This window comes from Apodemus sylvaticus, chromosome 4 (assembly GCF_947179515.1).
Source record: "Apodemus sylvaticus chromosome 4, mApoSyl1.1, whole genome shotgun sequence".
Classification (NCBI taxonomy): Eukaryota; Metazoa; Chordata; class Mammalia; order Rodentia; family Muridae; genus Apodemus; species Apodemus sylvaticus.
This window is the reverse complement of record NC_067475.1, coordinates 112,295,804-112,315,150: the sequence shown is the minus strand read 5'-3', so window position 1 is coordinate 112,315,150 and position 19,347 is coordinate 112,295,804. Positions and strand designations below refer to the sequence as shown.

Here is a 19,347-nt window from a genome sequence, read left to right as displayed (position 1 = left end):
ACCTAAAGTCATCAAAAGAGACATTGAGGGACACTTCTTGCTGGTCAAAGGAAAAACACACCAAGAAGAACTCTCAATCTATGCTCCAAATGCAAAGGCACCCTCATTCATAAAAGAAACTTTACTAAAGCTCAAAGCACACATTGCACCTAACACAGTAATTGTGGGTGACTTCAACACTGAACTTTCCTCAATGGACCGATCAGGAAAACAGAAACTGAACAGAGACACAGTGAAACTAATTGAAGCTTTGGACCAATTAGATTTAACACACACACACACACACACACACACACACACACATACACACACACAATATTTCACCCTAAAGCAAAAGAATATACCTTTTTCTCAGCACCCCATGGTAACTTCTCTAAAATTTAACTTTTAATGTAGTTTCAATTTCTACATCTTGACTCAATTATCAAAAAGTACTTGTTACAAATTTCCTTTTCCCTTTTTCCCCTTTTCTTTTGTTTTGCCTTGTATCTTGTTCTTTAAACATTTTTTCATGTTTAGGGAGCAACCATTAAAATTAATAATAAAGTGTTGTACAAACTAGTAAAAAAAAAAGCACATTTTAATGCATATGACATCAATTACATGAGGAGTGCAGCATTGGAAATTAGGACTGTTTTCTACTTTCACTTAAGACTGTGAATAAGGATGAGTCATTTCCATTTCTTTAGCCTTTTTCCTTAATCTGTAACACAGACACAGAATCATACATATGATACAGTGGCTTAACTAAGAGTATACAGCAAAGCACAGGAGCACTACAGCATGTTGTCCCTGCTGCTGCCACTGTCACTGTCAGACACTGTGTGTGTGTGTGTGTGTGTGTGTGTGTGTGTGTGTGAGAGAGAGAGAGAGAGAGAGAGAGAGAGAGAGAGAGAGAGAGTGTGTGAGTGTGTGTGTGTGTGTGTGTATCCTGTCTTTCCTTCCCCTCCCCTTCCTACCCATTGCATCTTTCTAGGCCTTAAACAAGTACTTGGAGGTATTTCTTTCTGTTGGCGGTGACTTAGAAGTCAAAATAGGAAACTGATCAATTACAGTTCTGGCTTCACAACCAACTAGTTTCCCTTGTTACCTCAGACAAATTAGCTCCCCTCTAAAATCTGCAGAACAGAAATCCATCAGGTAACCCTAGGATCGTCTTCATAACCACAATCACCTCTTGTCTTTTCTATTCCATCAATTGGTTCTTTAATCACCTCAGTGCTTCTCACCACACAGCCAGAGGTCATCTCTGAAACATCACATTTCTTCAAACCCTACAATGAACATATTACCAAATTCCATCCATTTGACCTGCAAAGTATAACCCTAGGTTACTTTCTTTTCTATCCCTACACCCCCACATGCTTCTCTTAAGCAATAACACCTCAAGTTGAAGTAAGAGATTCCCTAGTAGTTTAACCAGTTCCCCTGCATGTCCTGATAACACATTCTCCACAGTACCTACAAGTGCTTTTTAAACTTATCCTATGTAGCAGTATACCTACTTCTACAGCATCAAAACACTCATTCCCATAACTTGAAACTATTTGGCCCTACATGGAAACATTAAACTTAAGAGCCCTGAAAAGGAAGATTGCCTTGGGTTACTCAAGTGAAGTAATTCCAATCTAATGAACAGATTATCTTTGAACAGAAAATCTTTTCCATTTTTGTTCAGAGGAAAGTGAGACAATGAGAAAATGCTTTGACAATGCACCAGTTCCTGGTCAATAGAGGGAGAGGCTTTGAGTCAAGGAGTACAAATGCCTCTAAAAAATGGAAGGGGGAGGAAAATGGAAACTCTGGAAAACAAACAGGAAACAAAACACACTATTGTGCTGATGTACTGATGCTAGCCCAATTACTCATATTATGTAAGACTCATGCTATACTTCTAACCAAAAGGGCTATAGGAAATGTACACAGATTGATTTAAGTCCCTAATTCTGTGTTAACATTCTGACAAAAGTAGAAACCAACAGCGTGCCCCTCAGTTTAGAACCAGTTCTTTCATGTAGCTTTTCAAAGTTACTAAATGACTGGGTCCTGCCTATCTACTGAAACAGCTCACAACAGCTGCTTTCCCACAGATAATTACATTAAACCAACAGGTAATCCAAGTTTTACTGGACATATGGTTCTCTTCTTAGCCTATCTCTGGCTATATAGCAAGATTCTATCACAAAAGAAGGAAAATACACACTAAAAAGAGAAAATACAGTTTCTTTCTTAAGACTGTATTGTGTACCCCTTTGTCAAGCAATGCTTCCACTTGACTAGCAAACATAATTATAATATATAGAATACTCATGTATTAACAAACAGAATTATTTAGCCTATTTAGGCTTTTAATGTACTTGTCTTTACTTATAAAAGTATATTATTTCATTTGTTTCCTGTCTTAATTATTTACCCTGATAATAAAATAGAGGAAAACTAATATAAACTTATTTGCTTTGTTAATAATGTTAACATATAGCTTCATCATCAGAGAAGTTACCAGTAAGATTCTTGTTTTAGAAGGCTTACTAATTATATTTCCAGGCTAACACCTGAAGGGGTTTGTTCTCATGCTAAGGTCCTGTTCCCCAGCTGGTACTTGAATTGTCAGTAAAGAAAGCCAGGGATCAATTGCTGGGTGAAAGGTACAGACAGGATTTCTAGGTCCCAGAAGAAGGACACATAAGGAAGAGGAGTTTCTGCCGTGCTTTAGGCAGAGAAGAACACAGCAACCATGTGAGGACTGGGTCTGGGTCTGGTGGGGGCAGGGCGTGAGCTGGGGCCTGTTGCCCTTACTACAGGTGCGAGGCAGGGATGTGTGTGTGACAGGGGCTAGGTGGACTGAAGTTCAGGGAAGGTGAAGAGACAGAGGTAATAAACTGGTAAGGGCATGCTTTTCCAGGCAGGAAATATCAGTGCCCAGAAATTGTGCCAAGAAGGCAAGTTGTAAAGGAATAAACTGTGTGTGTGTGTGTGTGTGTGTGTGTGTGTGTGTGTGCGTGTGTGTGTTGTCCAAGCATTCAAGGGAAGCCAGGTGTGGGCTGGTAGCATGGCTGGTTCCCGAGCAAATGTGGGGGCTTAAAACTACAACCAACCAACACTAATATTTACCTTTACAAAATACGACTTCATTTTTCAGTAGCTTACTAATTTATTGAAGAACTATTTCCTGTATATGGTAACAACAGTTAATTGTGAGATGCTACTGTCATAAAAATTATGAAAAAATTTAAAATATCCATCCAGTTCTAATGTTTATCATAAAAATATGACCCACATATCAAGTGAGTGGTATGTTAATAAGCTTGAGGCAATCGTTCCGCAATGCATATAAATCTTAAAACATCACACTTTATATCATCTAGTAAGAAATCAAATAAACTAGACATTTATTACTACCCTCTGGAAGTACATATTTTAATAAATCATAAGACAAAAGGAGGTAAACAGATACTATGCTCAAGAAGAAGATGGCAGTGGGCATGGATTGCTGCAATTATATTTGTAACTTCCCCTTATTACATCAAAGTCAAAGAAAATGGTTGAAACAAAGAACAATTCAGCAAAAGACATGCAAATATGGTTATTTAAAAAATGTATATATTCATTGTTTTATTAGTGTGTGTTACTGAGCAAAATGCACAGTGAGCCACATGCCATGTAGGTACTTGCAGAGCAGAAAAAATTATCAGACTCCCTAAAACTGAAGTTACAGGCAGGTTTGAGCTGCCTCATTTGGGTGCTAGAGACCAAACGAGGTCCCGTGAACACAACTCTGGCCCGTTGACAGAACAGGAAGTGCTCTCAATTGCTGACCTTCCTCTCCAGCTCCACTAACCTAAATATTTTATGCAAATACTAGGAATATCAATATTTAAAGCTTATGATATGACTTTTTACCTTTTAATAAGATAATCCAAGTTAGACTAACAATGATACTACTCCTTAGAATATAATGTATTAGTATGTTTTGTTTATATAGAAGTGTCATATTGCTGGAATGACAACTCAGAGTTGGTGATGCCTATATTAAACTTATATTCAAACTAGAAATATATTCTCAGGGTAAAAAACATAGTCTTAAAATAGACATTTAATTTCTTTGATACACAATCTAAAAATAATTACAAATGACGTATATTGATGGTTAGTAATAAATGGACGACACTCATCTTCTGGAAGTTAAATGTCTCTTTTATGTCTTTAATAGAATGTTTTAATTTGTATCACAAAACGAACCCCATACAATGTTTATGTTACTATTTTACACAAAGAAAATTAGTAAGTCTGTTACTTCCCTCTCAAACCCCAAAGTGTGAAAGCTCCTCAGGTGTAATAAAAGACTTTGCTAGCATGAGTTGCTCTAAGGTTGTCCTTGGACATCATTAGTTATGGAATATATCAAACTACCATTTTATCTGGGGCACAGTGTCTTCCTCAGAACTCATTCTAATCACCAGCAGAAATTACTTCCTTCTCAGTTGAAGCCCCAATTTGCCATTGTCTTGCTGGTGTTTAGCGGAGCAATGCTCTTAGCTCATATAAGGTGCTGTCAGGTGCTTGCTCACAGTTCACAATGTGTCTCTGAATCCCTCTTCTGCAACCCGGATATTCACTCTTATATATGAATGTGACTAATGGTATAACTAACCACAGGAGGTAAACCATACAGTTCATGTTCAACATCCCAAGAGTTGTGCATAAAGGAAAACCTGGAACCAGAGGGAGAGCTCTCGGCCAGGTAAAATGTTTGTTCAGCACCATCAATCTTTTGTTAATAGGAAGCAGAGATACCTCATTTTGGCTGTTCTGTTTTCATCTCTGACAGTGCAGCGATTTTTCTTTATGTCAGATCATGATCTCCTTACTGTGTTCACAATTTTCCATCACTTGGAATACTTTACCATTATATGTTTAACAGTGGTTGTTGTAATGTCTTTATTTGTACCATTTGTTGTTGCTTACAAATTTATTTCTGCTCAATGATATTTTTCTCCTTATGCTTATGTATACTTCCAAGCATATTTAGAAAAGTATTACTGGATGCTTAACATTTAATTTTGTATTTTTTTTCATGAAAGACTTATTTTGCATTCCTTTTAATAGTATTATGACTATGTTCTGACTAGACGTCAAATAACCAAGAGGTCAGTTTGTCCAAAATTACACTCAATCTTTTTTTTTTCCTAGTTAATCAATAGTACACTGCATTTTAGACTAACTTGTATTGCACTACTGTAGGATGACTGTTAAGAGCTAGTGTACACCAGCATAATACATAGTACTATAGTGCCTTAGATCCCAAATGGAATGGAATGCAAGAACAAAAGCTATACCTGATTCTCAGAAGCCAAGTTGTAGAAACAGAACACATCCTCTTTATTAGTGATTATTTATGTTAAAACTATTATTGAAACATGGTTCATTGTGACAATGTAAGTATTACCTTTGTAAAATGAGTGGGCAAAACTCTGCTCAGGCATCAGCTTGGCGAGGAGTCCATGGTTCAAACCTGGATGAGGGATAGATGGAATGACCACAACTGTGGAGAGAATCATGGAGCCAAACGTGAGGAGGAAACTGACAGTCTGAATATAGTCCACATGAAAGTCTCATGACTGTGTACGCTACTGCGTCAGGCAAACAATTCTAAAGAGCACATACCTAGGGAGGGAAGGAGTTTTTAAGGGAAGGGAAGTTGGCAGTATATTCACCAAGTAGAGAACTTGTAGCAACATGCTTGAAAATACAAGCACACCAGAAAACTAGATCTAATAGGTTCACTAAAATAGTGTTCCTCTCATACATATATGGCACACACATGCTTTAAAAGAACATCAACATGGATGTCAAGCTGATGCTTAAATGTCAAGATAAAATTAAAATAGCAGTGTTATAATGAAGTAGTATGTCCTGCCACAAGAAACTCCTAGGGCTAAAACGTGATCTTTTGTTTCACAATAGCAGTAAAAAGAAAAGGAGATGTGTTACATGTAAGAAGATGCAGTGGCTGGAGCACAACTCTCTATTGACTTTTAAAACATTCATTTATAAAGCATATGTGTTTACTTAGTAAAGAATTTCACCTATAAATTAATCGAACAGCACAAGAAATAGTCATTGAATTATCAATGTTACAGTGCAAACAACAGGAAAATCATCTTGATATTTGCACTTGGTAGGAAATGCAAACAATTTGTTGCCCCAAAACATTTTCTAGCATAGTAGGAAATACCAATTGTCAGACTATAGTACGAAAATGGATTTCCATGAGGAGAATTCTGAGGGCCTATAAGAATACTCCAAGGGAACAAGAGTCTTGTGATGTCATTTTCTTCAAAACACAAAATTGCTCTTGTGTTTTTGTGCTACTCCCAGTTATAGTGGATAGGAGAAAGTTTACTTCTGATCACTCATTATTGCTTGCTGCTGTTATTCAATTAAATGTTTAAACTATTCTCTGAATGCCTCTATAAAAAAGCATGTTTTTGATATATGTGGGTTGTCCTTGTGATTGTATACAACTTGAACTCATGAGAACTTTACTCATGTGACCTTTCCTTAACCCTCAGAAGACAAATAAGTTGTCTGAAGCTATAGATTAGGTAGACTTTAGTCCATCTCATTAACCAGCTCCATTCTCCCAGGCCTCACTGCCTCAGGATCAGTGAGAGCCAATCACACAAAGGCTCCTGCAGCATGAGTGTGTTGCAAATGAGGCCAATAGCGCCCAATGTGGGGCACGATTGTCTATTAGCTTACTTCTCCATAGCTATTTCATTGAAAACTACTTTGTTTAAACCTTTTATAACTTGTACAAAATTTAAAAATATTTATTTGCATGTTAAATAATTTATATAATATTTAGATGTTAAACACTTAAAAGCAAGATGACAAGGAGGGGAGAGAGGAAAGAAGGGAAGAAGGTAATGTTTAAGTTAGGCAGTAAAGATTGGCTATTTTACGTAATTTTTATTTTGAACAACTATATGAAGACATCCTACTTTTTCTGCTCACAAAAGTTTCATGAGAAATTGGTTGAAAGTCATAAGTTCCTTTCATATTAAATAACAACATAATCAAATGATTTGCATTTATAAATGGGAAACAGTAACCTCAAAGCTTCACTGACACGTGAGAGTAATAACAAATACCTACAGACTTAACCGGCACATTTGTGTGGCACTAGAGTGTACTGAGTACCTCTACCAATTCTGTAAATGTCTGAAATGTATATAAGTAAGTGCAGTTCAAACATGTCTGCAAAAATGTTAGTAGGAAAAAATAGATACTGGTGAAATGCCAAATATGAAAAGAATATATTAAATACCTGTACTTGTTGGTGAATTTATTTCTTGTCTGATATTTCTACCTGGTTGGCTTCCAGTTCTTGCAGTCTCTCTCTGGGGTTCTAATATGTCCCGATACTTAGATACCATCAAAACAGAGATAAAGTAAACAACAGCCAGAGCTAAGAATTGTGCCTGCTTGCTATCATCCTGTGGAAAATGAAAAGGCAGTTTGAGACTCAGAATGTTTATGATATAAATTCACAATGTATAAGAAACTATTCTTGTTTTATTAGACATTAAACTTTGATTTAAAAGTTACTGGAAGGAAGGATAGGGAGATAGACCAGTACTTAAAAATACCTGCTGCTCTTACAGAGGACCAGAGTTCAGGTCCTAGCACCTACTTTAGGTGGTTCACAATAACGTAAGATCCCATCACTGGTGGGATCACAGCCTCTTCTAACCTCTTTGGGCACCAAAACATATACATTTACACCATAAATCAAAATGAAATAAACCTTCGGATCTGGCCCAGTTGGTTTGGGGAATAAAGCCTCCTGCATTTGATCCTAGGCACCAACACACATCATAGAAGAAGGCTCCATAACATGTCATCTGACCTTTTCTCATGCACTGTGGCAAGGAAGCATGTGTAAAGGCATTCTACAAACTCACTCTCTCTCTCTCTCTCTCTCTCTCTTGCACACGCGTGTGCTCTTGTGTGCACCCACAACCACACAAAGGCAATATGCATATATATGCATATATATATATATATATATATATTTCCTAAAACCTAATATGAGGTCTGATATATTTCAGAAATTAAATAAAGTAAATGTGACTATTGTTTTATAAAAATTTTGAAAATAATTTACAGTTCGAACCATTAATAAATACAACTAACTAATGTACTAAAAATTATAAATACAAGGCCCCAGATTACTCCATGTGAGATATGCACTTGGATTCTACAAGCACAGTGACAGAAAGGTAAAGTTCTGACTTTACACATCTGCCTGGGGCTCATCACTCAAGCATACTGTTATAATACTTCAAGTTCTTTTGTTGGGATTTCAAACATTGGTATTATAAAGAGATTTTTTTTCTAAAACATTAGTGAATATCTATTAAAAAAAAAGCTTGTCCAATTTATCCTTGTGTAACAAAGATTACATAAAAGAGCCCAATTCCTCCACTTCTGTAATGCTAAGCATTACCATTTAAGGTTGTAATTCATTTAATACTGTCCTTTTAATTATCATTGTTATTTACTGCACCTTTAATCATATTGTTGATTTATATTACATATTTTATATTTATTGCTTAAGTCTGCTATGTTTTCCAATTTTACTTTTTGGATATAAACTTTCCAAGTGATTTTATAAGATTTAGTAATGTTTTAGTCATATATCCGCAGCATGAATCACCATACCACATGTCTTACTCTAATTGCTACCATACTATAAACAACAAAGCACTCCATTTAACTGATGGTGATGCATACGTTTCCAGCATACACTTCTTTAAATTTTCCTTGAATCAGCTATAATTAAAAGAACAGGATATAATCTGGATAGTTTATAATGCCAATATCAACAACTGCAATTATCGTTTAATCTACTATAAAAAAATACTCCTACACAATTCATAAAAAGGTCAATCTTAATTAAGGTTTTAATTGCCTTAATGAGCAGAGATTAAAGATTAAACCCTCCTTAAGCAATCCTTTTCTTTGAAGGTTATTAAGACACCTTTCTAATCCAGACTCCTGCAGATATCATAACTTGTGAAAAGTAGGGGCCAGCGGGACGGGTCAATGGGTATTGCTCAAGCCTGAATATGTGAGTCCAATCCCTGGAGCTCTTATAAAGGTGGAAAGCGAGAACAGGATACAAAAGTTGTTCTCTGGCCTCTCCATATACTCTGTGGTATGAACTATTCCCCATATGTGCATTATGAGTGCACATATGCACAATAATAATAAACATTTTTTAAATGAAAGAAGTGTTTTCATACACCCAAAGGTAACTTCCAATAATACCTGATCAGGTAACTTTTCATGCCCAATAAGAAACATTGAGAATAAAAAAGTATTCATTATATGGAAATGTAGTAAAGAATATAAAAGGCAGGGCCAGTTAAGATAAAGTCAACTTAGTGTTTCAAGGCTATCTCTAATCTTGGAACACAAACTAAGTTTCAAAACATTTTATTTTATTTTATTTTATTTTATCTTATATTTTGGGTTTTAGTGTTTTTTTTTAAATATTTTTATTTTCTATATTCTTTGTTTACATTCCAAATGATTTCCCCTTTCCCAGGTCCCCCCTCCCCATATGTCCCATAAACCTTCTTCTCTCCATCCATTCTCCAATGACCTCCCTCCTTTTTTTCTCTGTCTTTATATTCCTCTCCAATACTAGATCAATCCTTTCCAGGATCAGGACCCTCTCCATACTTCTTCATGGGAGTCATTTGTTATGCGATTTGTGCCTTGGGTATTCAGGGCTTCTGGGCTAATTAATATCCACTTATCAGAGATTGCATTCCATGTGTATTCTTTTGTGATTGGGTTACCTCACTTAGGATGATATTTTCCAGATCAAACCATTTGCTTAAAAAATTTGTGAATTCATTATTTCTAATTGCTGAGTAGTATTCCATTGTGTAAATATACCACATTTTCTGTATCCATTCCTCCTTTGAGGGACATCTGGGTTCTTTCCAGCTTCTGGCTATTATAAATAAGGCTGCTATGAACATAATGGAGCATGTGTCTTTATTGCATGCCGGGGAATCCTTTGGGTATATGCCCAGGAGAGGTATAGCAGGGTCCTCTGGAAGTGTCATGTCCAGTTTTCTGAGGAACCGCCAGACTGATTTCCAAAGTGGTTGTACCATCTTACAGCCCCAACAGCAGTGGAGGAGTGTTCCTCTTTCTCCTCAAAACATTTTATAATTGCATGAGGAACAGTGTATGCACACATGCATGTGTGCTTATCTGAGAGTGTGCATGTGGAGGACAGAGGTTGACACTGAGTGTCTTCTGTCACTGTGTTGTTTGGACAGAGTTCTCACTGAGACTGAAAAGCTTCCTCTGCCACTAGCTTTGGGATTACAGATGTGCAGCCCACGCCCGACTTCTCTGTAGGTGTCGGGGGTCTGAAGTCAGGTATTTATGTGCAGCCCACGCCTGACTTCTCTGTAGGTGTCGGGGGTCTGAAGTCAGGTATTTATGTGCAGCCCACGCCTGACTTCTCTGTAGGTGTCGGGGGTCTGAAGTCAGGTATTTATGTGCAGCCCACGCCTCACTTCTCTGTAGGTGTCGGGGGTCTGAAGTCAGGTATTTATGTGCAGCCCACGCCTGACTTCTCTGTAGGTGCTGGGGGTCTGAAGTCAGGTATTTATGTGCAGCCCACGCCTGACTTCTCTGTAGGTGTCGGGGGTCTGAAGTCAAGAATTTATGCTTATGCATCAGGCACTTAACCCACTGAGCCTTTCCCCAGCCCTGTAAACATACATTATCATTTTTCAAAAGCAAACTATCAATAAGCCTTTGGAAAAAAACTAAGGTTCAACCATTTTACCATCAATTATATCCTGGTATGCAATATATTCAGGTGACAGGACATTTGGTAATGATAGCAATTCTTTTTTTTTTTTTTTTTTTTTTTTTTTTTTTTTTTTTTTTTTTTTTTTTTTTTTTTTCTCCTGAATTTTTTTTTTTTTATTTGATATAATTTATTTACATTTCAAATGATTTCCCCTTTTCTAGCCCCCCCCCACTCCCCGAAAGTCCCGTAAGCCCCCTTCTCTTCCCCTGTCCTCCCTCCCACCCCTTCCCAGTTCCCCGTTCTGGTTTTGCCAAATACTGTTTCACTGAGTCTTTCCAGAACCAGGGACCACTCCTGCTTTCTTCTTGTATCTCATTTGATGTGTGGATTATGTTTTGGGTATTCCAGTTTTCTAGGTTAATAACCACTTATTAGTGAGTGCATACCATGATTCACCTTTTGAGTCTGGGTTACCTCACTTAGTATGATGTTCTCTAGCTCCATCCATTTGCCTAAGAATTTCATGAATTCATTGTTTCTAATGGCTGAATAGTACTCCATTGTGTAGATATACCACATTTTTTGATGATAGCAATTCTTAACAAACTTTACAGTTTAACACAAATGCCAGTGACAGTTTTGTTGTTGCTGCTGCTGCTGCTGTTTGACTTTTGTTTGATTTTTCAAGGAAGTCAAGCAGATACATAACTTACCACATCTCGAAAGACAACAGCACGAAGGCGATTGATATCAACATCCTGAAGAAGTCTATCGGGATCCTTGATAGGAGAAAGGTTACCTGGAACATTTTCTAAAGGAGTCTTGAAAACAAAAGGGAATTACTGAGTAATTGTATATTCTAGAAAATTATTTAGGAGCATCACTTATAGTATTTCTACCTTAGGCTGAGCTCCCCAAACCATTTCCTACCTCCTCACTGAACTAGAAATTACTGACATTAAAACTAGCACAGGGTTTATTTTCTATTCTCCTTTGTTTGTGATGCTTTCTCTTCTCTATGTTGATTTGCTATCAACATAGATGCCTCTGTGGTCTCATAAAGGTAGGTAAGGCTGTATAAAAAAATGATCTCGCCTTTCAGAAAAACTGAGTACAAATCTCTCTTATCTGGATTAATGTTTGTTTCTAACATTTCCAGTTAATAAGTGTATTTAATTCTCTTAACTTATCCATCATATATATTTATGAGATTAAAATATTACTAGTTAACATTATTCAAATTACATATGTAATCACTTCATGATCCATTGTTAAAAGGTAAGCTCTAAAACTGCCTTAGTCAGAGCTCACTATAGTTGGCAGACATTAGAGAATATACCATTGAAATGATTTTCTATAATTGGAAAAACAAAAATCTAAGGATTTTAGATAATATATTCATAACATATATTATCAAGTGCATCAAGTTGCTTTGGCTCACTCTAGCATGTTTCCAGTTACTCAATATGCTAGCAGTGCTTTGGATTAATTCTGACAATGTATGCATATGAAATGTGAGTTTTGTACAGAACAGGTGTGTGCTTGTCTGACCCTACTTCCCTGCAGATAGCACTGTGGTGTTTCACTCCTAAAGGAGGTTGTGAGACTCCCGTGGAACATGGTATAGGAAAACGATCAGTACTTGAAGGCTTGGAGTTATATGTTCACCTCACCCCAGGTACCACTATGACTAATACATGATTTTTGCAAATGGCTTCCATTAAAATCATCAAGTTTATCCAGTCAATGGGAAACTGTAACTGTTCCAAAGTTCAACTAGATCATTTAAATAAGAGCTTAATACTTTTATCATAAGACAATTATGGAAAGTTGCATATAATTTATAGAATAGATAAATCTACAGTGCATATGGAAAAACTTGAAATAATATATGTACCAGTTTATATTTTACAAAGATTCTCCTAATCTCATTTGACCTTGAAAAGATTATGCGAAGACGTGTGTAAATTACTGTTCCAGTATGAAAATGAGGCTCCCTGAAGATGCAGCACTCATGGAAGTGTGTCCAGATTCATACTAGAAAGCTCTTCTGCTGGATTAAAAATCAACCATGGGTTCCTGCCTAGGGTGCCACTTTAGAAATGCATGAACAAAATATCCGCTACTCACTTTTATTCTCTGTACTGAATGTGCTTTGCTAACAAGTGAAATCTTTTCCAAATGCCTGAGTGTCACCACTTACCCTTTCTCACTGCCAAACCTCTTACTAGAGACACATTAACTAACTCAGCAATACAAATCTCTGTCTCAGTGGGTATGCCATCTGTATCCTGCAAGAAGCACCACACTTGGTTTAGGGATTCTGAAAGACTTCCTGTCACTCACTGATGTTTCACTGGTTAAAAAAACAACAACAAAGCATAGGCATAGTGAGGACCTAAGCCCCTCCCAAGCAGTGCCTAGTTATACATCGAAGCAGTAAAGAGAGGCGGGAGGCACCCCACTGTAGGAACCACTATGCTTTAATACATTACTTTTGCATTTTAATTAAACAACCCCATTTAAGTTAAGTGTCTGATTCACTTTTAAATACTGAATATCTAAGATGTGAAAGACAGAGAAATCCTGTTTTAGGATCCTCCGTGGTAACTGGCAGAGAGGATATAACTCAGAACATTTCTTTACAACTGAAGTGCGCCAAGTGCTCTGAAGGCCCGAGATGTCCCATTGGTCGTGAACACCCTGAGTCATTGGCCCCGTGGTGTGTCTGCGGAGTGAATATGAGCATGACGGCCCGCACACCCGCACTTAACTCCTGAGCAATGCACAGCACTCTGCAGTTTGGTCAGCAGTAAACTAATATGTGGGCCATATTATCTCAGAAATGTTTCCATGACAGCAGTGCACGCACGAGCCAAGAGACTGCAGCACTAAATCATCCACAGACTTGGTGCACAGAGAGTTGGCTTAGCACAGACGACAGCAATGCAGAGCCAGGGAGCTTAGGAAACTGAGTAAGCGTCTCTGCTATTCTTCAGGTTTTGAGTAAAAATTACTATGTCAATGCTGAACATTTAATTACCAGTGCAGCGAGGGATAAACAGACATGCCAGCTTTACTGAAACCATCACAAGAACTGTCCATAGACTAGGGCATGGAAATGGTGTTAAAAGCCTTTGTCTTGAGGAAACAGCATCTAAGATGACCTACACAAATGTATGTAAGACAGAGAAAATAGAAGGGAAAGTACTTCAAGATAGGAAAACTATATAGAAGTTTAAGGAGTTAAAATCTTTCTTTGAGGTGAATGAGGTCTATTGCATGTATGAAAGGTCACAATCAAGAAAACGTCTACATGCCAGGTATAGTTGCTGAACTTAAGTGCAGAGCAGTACTGCAAATCTTCAACATCATAAAGCTGATACCGTGTCAGTTCAACACAAGAAGACAACTCATTTGTAATGAAAATTGCCAGTATATTCCAAAATATTACAAAAATTCATTCATCTGATGGACAGCCAATAACTAGTCTTTCACCCAAAGTTCATCCATTTAAAAATGTGCTTTGTTTATAGGCTGACCTCTGAAAATAGATGTAACTGTTTAAAGTAGAAACACCAGAAATGTCTAGTCCTATGTGCCAATGTAATTTCTAAAAACCTATCAGAAGAAATAACTACTATCTTCTTCATAAACACACAAGTGAAATCTTAAGAGGTGAGCTCACCTTTCAGATACAACCAAGAAGCAGAGAAGCCAGCACCCGAGCCTCAAGCCTCTGTCATCTTACAGACCACACGGCACTGCTCTCACTATAAAAAGGACCGCACAGTTCGGAGATGGGTGATTACCTTGGACGCTGCTGAGGCAGGCACACTTTGGGGAGCTTCCTGAGGTTTACTGCTTCCATGGGAAGATTTGGTTCCCCTGTCTCTCTGTCTCTGCCGGCATTCTAAACAGTTTCTCACAGCTACACAACAAACTAAGAAACCAGAAAAATATTAACATAAATTGTTGACATGGCTCTACAAATGTTTTAAAGTTATTTTTCTATGTTTCCTTTTCTGTCATAGATTATTATTACAATTTATTAGATAATTTTATGTTATTAAATTCAACAATGAAAGTACAACATATATAGAATAAATATTAAATAAAATATTTATGTACTCTGAGTCAGAAGAAAGAGATTATAAGGAACTTTCAAACACCCAAAAGAAGTCTTCCTAATTCTATAATCCTCCAATAGTCACTATTGCACAAATGTCCTGTAACAATAAAAAATAGAGCATAGCATACAATGTCTATGGAGAGGGAGATGGTTCAGTAGGTAAAAGGATTTGCTGTACAGGCATGGGGATCTAAGTCGAATCCTCTGCACCTACATTCATATCTGTAATAAGGAAGGACAGTCGAGCTCCTCTCAAATGAATAAAGAACAGGATGATAGAAAGGACACCAGATACCATCTTCTGACTTGCACATGTGCCTGCACTGGTAGGCATGCCCACACATATATGCAAACATAAGCTATACCCTTCAAAAGCTAATAACAAGGCTGTGCCCTTGCTTCACTTAACTGGGTGACCCTACAGAGCACACCTTCCCCTGTCAGGCATCCTAACTGGGTGACCCTACAGAGCACACCTTCCCCTGTCAGGCACCCTTCATTCGAAGGGTTATAATTGCTATCTTCACAGCAGAGCAGTTTACATTCCTTGTCATAGCATTTAATCATTATTTTAGAAACAAACACACAGATTTGGGGCCAGTGTTCCTCTCACTTCCTCAGTAATACTGACCATTAGACTCAGGCCTCTTCTACTCTAGGTAAGGGCTCTGCTGTGTGCTATATCCTTAGGTGTTTGCCTGCCAAGGATACAGACAAGGTTCACAAAGGGATCTGCATTAAAATCATTCCAATGATATGCATCAGCCTCAGTGTTTTTAAAATAATTCTAAGTTTGTTTGACTATATTTGAAGTAATAAATGAGGATTCCACACATCTCCAATGTGAAGATACAAGTTTTCAAAACTGAGTAATCCTAAGGATTACAAGACGGTTACGAAGCTTCAGAGTCTCCCGTCTGAAAGATGCTTTCTGTGCCCCAGAGCGGCACGAGTCGTCGGAATTACAGTGAGCACGCTGCCTAAGTGTACTCACCGAGCCGCAGGCACTGCCTCATTAGCCCTCCAGAAGACATGTTTTTTTCAGCTTCAATCTCACTAAAATTTAGAGAGCTGGCAAACACAAGGACATCAACCATTGCCATGAGTCGGCTGAGAAACGTCACTGCTGTCTCTGCTGACATTCCTTGTGTCACTTCAATGTTTTCCAATTCAGTCTTTAAAAAAGGAGAATTAATCGTGCTTAAAATTGGGAAATACGGTGCATAACATATACTACAGGAGAACAGTCATTTAGAAAGCTTAGGTAAGTATATAAAGAATAATTTATTACTACCTATCACAATAACTTGCAAAATTTTATTTCCCTATGCGCTATTCTTAAATAAAATGCCTATTGGTATTACTTTAAAATACTGGATCAGTTGAATTAAAGATTTCATATAATTTCACAAAAATACTTAGTGACAACCATACATAACTTCTTATTCTAATTTCAACAATAAAAGAAAAAAGAGGGGGGGGGGTTATAAAGTTGACCTTCCTCTCCTAAACTTTTCATTTCCATTTACAAAAATGTTTTTCTTTCTTACAAAAATAATAATGAGAATAATACAGAACAATTTTTTGCTACAAAATGAGATGACTGTCAAACTAGGGTATATAGTTATCTATTTTAGAATAATAAACTGAAATACTAAGGGTTTCATAAGGTCAAAATAATCAGAAGGACCACTCCTTTAGATACTTAACCAGTAAGCTATGAACCCCCACCTGTAGGAGAGGAAGTAGCATTGTTAAGTTCAAAGTCAAATTTTCACTAAAATATTCTCCGTGATAAAATGTTAGTTCCTGCTTTCAGAGGGGATATTAAAATTTATTGTTTCTTAGAATATTTATGTCCATAAGTTATGAACAACGGCAACATTTTTCGTTTTTTCATCCTGTTTATAACACTATAATGATTATGATAATTTTCTAACTAGAATTAACTTTCTTAGTGCCCAAAAGAGCAAAGAAAAGAGTTGCTGTGTAAATAAAAATGCTGTTCAAAGTTTCTAAAAAGGGGCACACTATCCAAACTTTCTGATCTTACCTTTAACCAAATGGTAAAGTCAAGTACATGGTGGGTGCAGGAAATCGATTGCTGTTCATACGGACATTCACACTGTCCCTAGGAATGCAGGCTGCTTAAATATTTGGGCTTTGTTCCTGACACAGCATCAAATTTAAACAGCTGTGATCATAGCTTAACAGTTATAAGAAAAGAATTCATTATAATTCTATTTTTAATTGTTTTAAGATGAAATACTGGCCAGTGCTTAAATCAGTCAAACATTCTTAATAACTTCTTAATAAATTAGAATTTAGTATATCTGCAGATATGGTCTCAAATTCTTCATTTCAAATTGTTGAAATTATGAGAACACTACTTTATTATATTAGTTATTGCTTTATTTTGTAGTTATCTACAAATTCAACTAGTAAAACATGCTGTAATTTTAGAAAGTGAATTAGAAACATATACTAAATGCAGAATTAATAAATTGCCCACACCATTTGACAAAGTTGCTCTACTAAAATATCAAAACTGAAAGAAAAAGGTATTCTTAACATTAACAGTAACTTACAGAAAAATTCTTATTCCATTCTATAAATATATTTTACAAAAGTTATATAAGCATCCTAAGATAGTTTATTTAATATAAGTCTCACTAAATCTTAATATATATATCTCATCCAATTCCTGTAATTGGAAGTCAAATCTGACTGCACATAGGCTTTTATTGATTGTTTTCATTGCCTTATGATATTAATTGCTATGATTAATAAAACTAATTTATCAAAATATTGGGCAACTACAACTCTGAATGAATTTTTAAATACACAAAAATATATCAGATTAAAAGATGATATGAAAACTCAAAATATAACCAAGTGAAAATTTTTCTAAGCAAAAATAAAATTTAAAAATAAAAGCCTAAAAATTACTGCAAAAGTAATACTAACCTTAGAACCCTGGACATGCATTAGACAAAACAGACAACAGACCAAAAAAGTACAAGAAAAAGGAAATTATTAAAATTAAATGAAAATACATGTAAAATTGAAACACAAAATAATATTTTAAATTATATTTGATTATCTTATTAAAAACAAAATTCTCAGAATAGTCATTTTATAAAGTACATGATTATGACTAAGATTAAATAAGAAATATTTAAATTTATTTTGAGTAACTGCCCCCAAATATCCACATGTAAGTACAGCAAATATAGAAGAGAGAATGTAAAGTGTACTCTGTGAAACATCTTTCCCTAGTGGGTGATAATGAGACATTTTTAAGGTTGAATATAGACTGCCCCTGTTCAAACCCTAACTCAGTACTGACTTGAGCAGAGACAACTGAGGCAAGGTAATTATTATTTACAGATTATTTAGACCTTTTCTATTAGGAAATAATATTATAATTTGTTTCCTCAAATATTCAGAACTCTTGTTATACAAATGTAAACCATTTGTCATCACAATGTAAAATTCACTTTCTGTGTCAGAAAATAACTCACTGATATAACCTACCATATAAGGACAAGTAACTACATACTACCAAAGAGTTTGGAGCTTTAAGAATCATGTACATATAATAAAATATTATATATATATTTCACAAAAATTAAAAATTCCAATTATTTGAGTTTTTACAAGAAATAAATATGAATATAAATTTTCAAGTATGCTATTTTTATAGCTCTTCACTGGGATGATATATAAAAAAATCCTGAGACTACCAGGAAGATCACTGTTATGAAAACATAACATTAAAGCCAAAAGTCTCCTATTTTCCAATTCTACATCCTATGGATAAACAATTAACACCACCCTCATGCTAGGCACAAAACAAAAAGTTGCTTTCCTTCTTTATGATGATGCAATTATTTGAAGAATCAGAAATGTCCAGTCTCTATTTTTCTCCTGGGACAGAAAAAATTAAACCACATCTGGCACAGTATTCTAGATGGTTGACCAAAATGGACAACTTAAAATCTTGAGTTCAACAAACCCTGAAGGAATGAATGATTCAGTATTCTCTGTTCCTTCTCAGTGTTTCCTTCCAATTCTCTACCTTCAATCATAAGAAACAAAGTGTGATAGAAAATAAATGAAATAATTCAACTGACTAGTTGTGGAAAACTTAACTCAAAAACTTAACAAAATAATATCCCTTTCACAAAGCAAACATTGATCAAACTGCATAGTGAGTAAACCAAACTCATTCACTCATTCACTCATTCACTCACTCACTCACTCATTCATTCATTCACTCACTCACTCACTCACTCACTCATTCATTCACATATATTCCTTGAGTATCTCCATGTAGCCATTATTCATAGATTGATAGAGCATC

The 19,347-nt window shown here is 36.1% G+C and overlaps 1 protein-coding gene across 1 annotated transcript in view; it reads right to left on the bottom strand.

Moving 5' to 3' along the window:
* Window positions 1–19,347, bottom strand: part of Nbea (neurobeachin) — a 583,161-nt gene that overhangs the window by 371,020 nt on the left and 192,794 nt on the right. The window contains 5 exon segments of the mRNA XM_052180490.1: window positions 5,447–5,542; window positions 7,331–7,499; window positions 11,563–11,670; window positions 14,662–14,792; window positions 15,976–16,156. Coding sequence (XP_052036450.1) covers window positions 5,447–5,542; window positions 7,331–7,499; window positions 11,563–11,670; window positions 14,662–14,792; window positions 15,976–16,156 — 685 coding nt within the window.